Source organism: Crocodylus porosus, unplaced genomic scaffold, assembly GCF_001723895.1.
Source record: "Crocodylus porosus isolate Cpor-Errol unplaced genomic scaffold, CroPor_comp1, whole genome shotgun sequence".
NCBI classification, from domain to species: Eukaryota; Metazoa; Chordata; order Crocodylia; family Crocodylidae; genus Crocodylus; species Crocodylus porosus.
The window spans coordinates 96,341,081-96,349,720 of NW_017728918.1; the positions used below are offsets into that span (position 1 = coordinate 96,341,081).

Genomic DNA, 8,640 nt, shown 5'->3' on the forward strand with positions numbered 1-8,640 from the left:
TGCCACCACCACTAGGGAGCAGGGCCAAGGGGAGGGGGGAAGCCAGTGGTGCTCTGTCATTGCCTCCTGTCCAGAATGCTCTCGGAGCACTGATTGGTTGTTTCAGACAACCAATCAGAGTGCGAATAAAGCATTATGGACAGACAGACTAAGGCTTTTATAATATTAGAATCATACTTCAACTACATTTTCTTAAAAAGCTACACTGATTATACACACTGTGAAGAAGTGAAATGAACATATCAAGAAAAGATGAGTTTCATATGAGCAACAGCTTGTCTCATGGGCAATTTTTAGACACAGCCTCTGCAATTCAATTAAGTAAAAAAAAATAATCCCTTTTGTACATTTAGCAGGTTGCACAAACATAAAAAATTCAGTGTATACAGAGTTATGCAAAAGGTATATGATATTAGATATTTCAGGAATTTATGAGCAAATGAAAACTGATGAAGCCTGCTCTGCTTTGGATCACTTCAGGTTTTGAACCTGAAGAGGTAAACTACAAATACCAAATCTGGATAAAATACCAGCATTTTTAACTAAAACAGAGTTTAATTTGAAAAACTAGTCAAGACTACAATGTTTGAAACCGACTCAACTTGCATGCAACTCAGCTGCTTTGTAAAAGCTTACAGGTTAAAAATGATCCAGGTATAAATTGCCTGGTAGTTTCCTTGCATGCGTGGTGGGGAAATGAACAGAAGAAACTGAATTATTACTTGGCACCTGTGTCCTTCTTGATTAAATGGAAATATAAAGGCTACTGGGGTACTGTGTATAACATTAATGCAATTAACTATGTAAAGTACCACCCCTTAAAATGTTCCATTAAACAGCAAAGGGTTCCACAAGGAACACATGGAGGCTTCACTGCTAAGTAACAGTTTATCATCACAGAGAAGTAAGGATGGAATCAACCTCAAGATATCATCTTCTAGTGCAACCCAACATCAAATCTGCAACGTTGGAGTTATTAGCAGCACACTCTATCTACAGCTCTGATGCTACTGTATCAAGAAGTTCTCCCAAAACGGGATTTTGTGTGCTCAAAAAGCTTCTCTTACAACATCTAGGAATATTTAATTAGGTAACCTTTATCTTAATGGATCTAGTCAGGGAGCTAAAGTCCAAAGGAACACTACATTCTGTTTTAAATGGTGACTGAGGCATTAGTTATATGGAATGATCCCAAGAACAGCTTTACAACCTCCTACTTTGTTGTTTTCAGATGTACACGCAGCACTGAAGTCATTTTTACAGGGCTTCTTTTCTGTCCAGAAGACAGAAAACATGCAAGACTGAATGATATTTACTTACTTTTGCCAGAATGTTCATTAATCAGTTAATGTTAAGTGAAATGTTAATCATTATGCATCATATTATTAAGTTAAACTGTGAAAAACTTGTGAGAAAAGGGTAGCAAGGTCCAGCTAAATAGTTTATAGCACATACTATATATAAAACACACATATGGGTCAGTTATCCCAGTGATATCAATGTAAATTACGAAGCTTTATTATGCTAATCCAAATTAAATTGAGTCTTTATTTAGAGTAGTATGTATAAATTATATAACATTTTGTTGTTGCACATATTTTTATAATAAATGCAACACTGAGGTTTAGCTACTAACACAGGAAATTAAGTATTCTAGAAGTCTCCACATAAAAGTCTTTAAGGAGGGACAGAATCAGTGCATGACCATACCATCTTTCTTCCCCTTCAGGCACAGAGGTCAATACTTTCTAATACAAATCTTGCATGCATCACATACACAGCATCACAACTATTGCTCATACAAATTGTTGCATGTTCATCATGCAATGCAAGATCTCTATTATTGGTTTAAACATAAGGAGGAAGAGAAAAGTGACATGCGAACTCAAAAGTTGTTGAATTATATCATTTAAGAAGTTCTAAAAACAAAGCAGATTTTAAAGTGCCTCCAACTGCTGCATTCCTGAAGTCAACAGCATAATGAAAAGGGTCATGCAAAAACCTTGCTCAAATCAACTTCATGGAATTTAACTCCACTTCTGTTATCAGAATGCACAGTAGTCCAAAGTGGGATTTGTGGTACATTAAATTATTATTAGAGAAAGATAAGTTAATTTCATTTGTAGACTGTGTTTCCTGTATAAAAACAGGACATTTTCAAAAGTGTGCATACCTAAAATTAACACCATCAGCAGCCTGTATTTTCTCCAAACAACTTAACATGTTTGCAGTTCATGATAAGTAAAAGCCAAGTCCAGTCTTCCCTATTTTGCCCGTCATAGATCAACACCACTTGTAGGGATGTTGTGCTTTAAGACTCCCCAAGAAGCAGGTTTATTTCGCCTCCCTCCTTCAAGACCCCTCTGAAGCCAGCTGGCACAGATTCTCAAACAGCAAGTCTCTGGCTCAAACCTAGGCTCTTTGTCCCTAACTGTAGCCCTGCCAGAGAGCTCCTCCTTTTTGGTCAATTCTTTTTGGGGGTGGGGGGTCATCTTCAAAGGGCAGATGGTGTCAGAGTACTGACACCCAAACAGCACAGCTTACCTTGCTTCAAAAACAGGTCTTTGTTGTGACATAGCAGTTCCCTCTGGTCTTCCTAGGACTATCTTTCTCTCTCTGTGTCTTCCCTAACACTTTCTCCTCACTTCCCTCTTAGACTATCCCTTCCTTTCCATTCAGCTCTCACAGCCTCACTTTCTCCTCAGACACAATAAGCCACCCTTCCAACAAAATGGTAACAAAACTATAATATTACCCTCGGACCAGCACTGCAAAATGAAATAAGTAATGAAGAAACAGAGAGCAGTCTCTGGCCTGCTGTCAGGCCATCTGCCACCGGGGTGAAAAGGGCATAAAGGCGTCCTGTATCTGAAATGTTTTACAGGGCCTTTTTACAGCACAGTGCTTACTCTGATCCCGCCGCCAAAGTGGTCCCATCAGAACTGCAGGCTAGAACTCAGCCCACTTAGCCTCTTTCATCACACCATCCAGTTAGCTATTGACCTCCTAACAATCGTAACAGGAATCATAACCTCAAAATGCAATACTTGCATGGAATTTACCAGTCCTTTGTGCTGTATTCCTGTCTTGTCTATTTATATTGTAAGTTCGGCAGGACAGAGCACATTAGTTTGTACAGTGCCTATCCCAATACAAACTTGCCCTTTGTTGGTCCATGGGTAAGTCCAGAAAAAAAACTGTACAACTATACAGTACTTACCACATTGAAATCTAAGTTTCTTTCCACCCATTCTTTGGCTTCTTTGAATTCATCTTTCATTTCCATGATATATAGCGTGTCCAATGCATCTACTATTGTTGCTCCTTGAATGTTACCTGAAAATACATAGAGATAAGTATTTATCCTAATCAAACTCTGCAGAGATATCTGATCAAAAGTTTACATACAAGTCAATTCACATAGTTTATCAAGAGACTACAATGCTTATGGCAATTACAACAAAACAATTATGTTGTGTGTGTTTGTTTTTGCACCAAGTTTTGGAAGAATTATTTTTAATTTTGTACTATAAAAAACAAAAACAATAAAAAATACAGGGCTTTTAAAATCTGACGTACCCAAACCTGAGCATTTAAAATTTCAGCAGCACCTTTGTATTGATAAGCACCTATAAAACTACTAAACAACTGTAACTGCAAGCTTAGTAATACATTGGTAAAAATGTATTTCAGAGTGGTTTTTTGTTTAACCTTAAAACATGCTGTGTCTTGTTCACTCCATGCTTAAGAGCATGTAGAGAGGATTTTGAAACATTGACAATGAATTAAGAATGACAACAAAAAGAGAAGGGAAGTTTTAGTCACAGAGGAGACTTTGGCAGAACCAGAAATTCAACTTCCAACTTTCTACCTAACAGTTCATACTCTTCCAAAGACAATCCTGGTAGCTCCTGAAGACTGCATTTTTCTATCTGGATGGGGCTAATTAACAAAAAACTGATAACTAAGTTAAAGTATTTAGCAAGCTCTGCTGTAAACCCCCGTCAACCCCCTTCTTTAATGTCTTCACTCTGTCATGTTTTTTTCCCTCCGACTATTCATGATTGATGCAAGAGGCATGGATTATTATGGATGACATCTTTTATTGGATGGCATGCAGTTGGTGCAATAAAAAAATATCACCCACAAAAATCCTTGCCTCTCGCATGTACGTTTTCCTTGCCAATTGCTGGGTTTAGGTTCCTGAAAGTTTCCGTGGTTGGCAAAACTGTGTTTGGCAAGACAAAAGGCTTATGGGAAAAATGGCAGGTGGTGGGCTGATACGCAGCCATGGAAAACCATGGTTACTCAAAACTGTATACCGTGGTAGCTAAAATGGTATATAGAATATTAAGCGTGGATACTCAAAACTGTGGTTGGTGAGGGAAATCCGTATATCCTCAACCATCATGACTCTGAGGGAGAGTTACTCTCCCTTTGCCTGAAGAAAGGTGTTTGTACCCAAAAGCTTGCAAAATACAATTTTTCCAACTATTTAGCTGTCTAATAAAAGATACCACGTTTACCCAAAGAACCTTGTCTGCCTAACCACACTATGAGTAGCTCATATTTAAAATTTACATTTATGTACATGACCCATTTCTGCAGAAGACACAAGGCAAAAACAACCATTAGAAATTCGATTAGTTGCCTGCAAATTCACCTCACTGAGTCAACAGTACATGTAAGTATATTTACTTAGTTGCTTACATCCTTATACTGTCAACACTGCCTTTGAATGTTTACCAATGAGCAAATAAATTAACTATGTGGATTTTTGCTACTTAGTCTATTTTTCCTTACTGAACTGCAGTAATAACTGTTTTCTTGTTTGAATTAAATGACTATCTTCATGTTTTATTAGAATTTATGCATTTTAGTTTCCTGCCTCATGAACTATAGAAGCAATATGAAAAAATCTCACTTGTAATTAAACAGTTTCAAGTGACAAGCAACATCTAATTACTGTAAATGTTTAAACATAAAAAAAATATTTTTCGTTTATTTACATTGTTCATTGGACAGAGCTGGAAGTAGGTAGGTGCTCAATCACTCATCCCATCTCATCATGGTACTACCCTTACTTCACCTTTATGATTTAGTTCCAAGTGTGTGCTGCCATAGGCAATGCTAAAGGAAGTTTACCAATAACACTGCAGCAGAACTGATGTTCTTTAGAAGTGAAAGGATATCCCCCCACCATGTACAATGAGAGTTGATACAAATTCAGTATTTATTACAACTAATAAATAATGGGGAATTTAGAGACGCACAAAAACCCTAACAATACAAAACATGATGCAAAGAGACACTGTAAAATTTCCATATTTTCCTTGCATACAAAATGCACTTCCCCACAAAAAACAGCTTCCCCAAATTGGAGTGCATGTATTAATCAAGCTGGGCTTTTGGTTGTAGCCATGTTGGTCTAAGGACATAGGCAGGCAAGGTTTTTAGAGTAGATGTGATATCTTTTATTAGACCAACTGGTCCAGGGGGCCAGCCCCAGGCTCCGGTGGCAGGGGAGAGGCTGGCTGAGGTACAAGGGTGCTAAACTACAGACAGGCGATTGGCAGCCTCCACACTTTAGCACCTTCATCCCCCAGCCAGCCCCTGTCATGGTCTACATGTGCTTTTCAATGCATATAATTACTTTGTCATAGGACAGTACTGTCCCTGACAGCACTATCCTATCTGCTATGTGGAGCTCCACTGGGTTCTTGCCAGTTCCTACTGCTCAGTAATGGTTGCACAGCATCTCTATGTCAGAGCTGTCTAGCTTCTAGATGGAGGAGGTCCTCAGGTAATGTGCACAGTGCAAGCAGTGTTACCTCCTTGCCAGCCGCATGCAGAATGTGGGCAACCTTGCCCCTTTTTTGCCATCTCCCCTATTTCCAAGAGTGCAGGGTCCTTTTGCTGCCTGCTCCTAGAGATAGGACAGTAGAAGCCGGAGTAGAGAGGGGAAACGTAGAGACCACAGCCACTGCAGTAGCAGAAGCCATGGGGGAGTCAGTGATTCGGCAGGAGCCCAGGAGCCACAAGACCTTACAATGCAAGCAAAACAAATATTAACAGGCTTAGTGTTGTTTTGTCTGAGTGGAACAGTCACACAGTAAGGTGAAAAACATGCTTTGACTGTCTTCCCCTCCTCCCCCCAGCACAAGGCTGTGACTTGCCACTAGGGGTTTGATAAGCAGGGGCAAGACTAGAAGTTATGGCAGTGGTGGGCAAAATATGGTCTGCAGGCTGTATCTGGCCCAACAGTTGATCGTATACAGCCACCAGCTGCCACTAGGAGCCTGAGGAGGGAAGGCTGAGCCCCACATTGCTCCACTCTTCCGCAGCCAGGGCTGCACGTGGCTGCGTAGCATGCAGATTCCTCTGCTCCCTCACATCCATCCCCCTGCCCACCTGGCTTCCAGTTGGTGCTCTGAAATCCTAACACTGCAGCTGCCAGCAGCCAGGCCTGCACAGGACAGGGCATTATGCAGTACACTGAACAGCCATCCTGCCTGCCTGCTACAATAAGCCACTGCTGGTGCGCCACACCAAGGAAGTCAGGTCGAGGGGGGAAGGTGGAGGGGGCTGCTCTGGGCTGAGCCCTTCCATGGACTCACCTTCTAGAGGAGCCACCATGGTAGGAGCTTACAGGCAAGAAGGTGAGGGTCAGTTAGAGCAGGTCTTTCACCTTCACATGCAACTACTCCACTAAGCCGAACAACAATAAGTTGATTAACAACTGTTTAGCTTAGCATAAGATCTGACAAGGCTCTGAGATAAATGGCTGTTGAAAGAGATAAGTGTTTGCAAAAGTATCAGGTTGCTGATCTGAATGCTGTCTACAGCATCTGCAAGGCCAATACTAAAATGTGTGTTCAGATCTGGAACCCATATTTAAAATGCTGTTGAAAAACTGATGGAGAAGGAGTCCCAAAACGATGGGAGGGCTGCAGAAAATGCCTATAGTGAGTGACTAAAGCCACGTCCAGAGAAGCACAACCATTAGATATGCGGTGCCTCAGACATGTCTGTGGCACCACATACCACACATTCAGTTGTTCTCTCAAGGGAGCAGCACAGGGAGCAATTCTGACCCCTGCATCTCCATCTCCCATCCACCTGGCTTGCAGAATAGATTGCTACTACTTTTGACAACGTGAAAAAAAGCAGAGTGGCGAACATGGAGGTAATATGCACTGATCAAAACTGGAACCTGGTTGGCTGGAGCTGCACTGCACATGCCCAGTGCTGGCCCCAGCATCCCCTACCCCATCCAATGTGACCTGCCACACACCAGAGCACATGTGGTACAGGTGTTCCCCAGGGACAACTAGAATTGGCAGAAGGTGCGCCACTGCTAGCTGTCCCTGGGAACCCAAAGTCCATGCACATGTGGATGCAGTCCAAGAGCTCTATCAAAAATGAGATTGAAAGAAAAAAACCCCACAGGATGCTACAGGCTCTTTAGGGAAAAAAAATAAAAATAAAAATGAACAGGTGGATGCTGAAACCAAATAAATCCAAATTGGAGATTAGGTGCAGTAAGGATAACTAGCCTTTGAAACAAATTATTATGGAATGTAATGGATGCCTCATCTCCAAATGCTTTGTTGAAAGAAAGTCTTTAGTCTAACAATTTTAGAGGCTCAGTTTAAGGTAACTGTAAAATTTAATGGCCTGCAATATTTAGGAGATCAGAATAAATTACTACTACTTTTGACCATGGGTCATTATGGCATTATTTAATATGGGTCATTATTTTTATGGCTGTGGCTCCCACCATGGGTTGGGATCAGCTCTTCAGTTAACATTCTCCACTTGTTACAATCTGCTGCATCCTCTGGTTAGATGCTCTTTTCTACAATCTTTCCCAAAGTTGTCTTTTCATGTCTATCCTTGGGTCATCCTCTCAGAGTACTGCTAGCTGAGATTACGTCATAGATCATTTGCACAAATAGGCTTTCTGTTTTGCCCATTTTAAGGCCAAACCTTTGCGACCTTACAAGGTCATAAGACCTAGCTCTTCTGATCTTCTTAATGATTTATCATATTGCCAAATGTGTCTCGTTACTGTCATTTTTCACTATGTTCTTATAGCCGACTCCCACAATCCGTCTCAACATTCTCATTTCGACTCTTTCTAGTATCTTCTCTTAGCCCAGGATTCCTCCCCACATATCATACTTGCTCTTATTTTATACAGCTCACATTTAAGTCCGATTGGCATCCAATTGCACAAGACCCCACATATTTGTCTGTACTTTTTCCATGCCACACTTACTCATTCTCTGATGGCTTCTTCATTATTTGTGTTGCTGCTCAGGTATTTGTATTATTCTACCTATATACTGTGCTAGTCCTTGCCCTTTGTTATTGCTACACTCTCCTTTCAGTTTCCATATACTTAAGAGTAGTAGCTTATTCTTTTACAAAGTAACATACTCTACTGGAAAACCTTTAGGCAGGTAAATTAGCACTATAATACTATGCCCCAGATCTACCGTGTTTCCCCGAAAATAAGACATACCCATAAAATAAGCCGTAGCAGGATTTCTACGTATTTGCGCAATATAAGCCATACCCCGAAAATAAGACATAGTGATAGGCGTGGCTAAGCGTACCGGCGCGAAGCGGTAAATA

At 40.7% G+C, this 8,640-nt stretch overlaps 1 protein-coding gene across 1 annotated transcript in view; it reads right to left on the bottom strand.

Annotated features, from left to right (window-relative positions):
* Positions 1-8,640, bottom strand: part of MAN1A1 (mannosidase alpha class 1A member 1) — a 198,772-nt gene that overhangs the window by 175,601 nt on the left and 14,531 nt on the right. Inside the window, exon 2 of the mRNA XM_019537970.1 lies at positions 3,221-3,336. Coding sequence (XP_019393515.1) covers positions 3,221-3,336 — 116 coding nt within the window. The remainder of the gene's footprint in view (positions 1-3,220; positions 3,337-8,640) is intronic.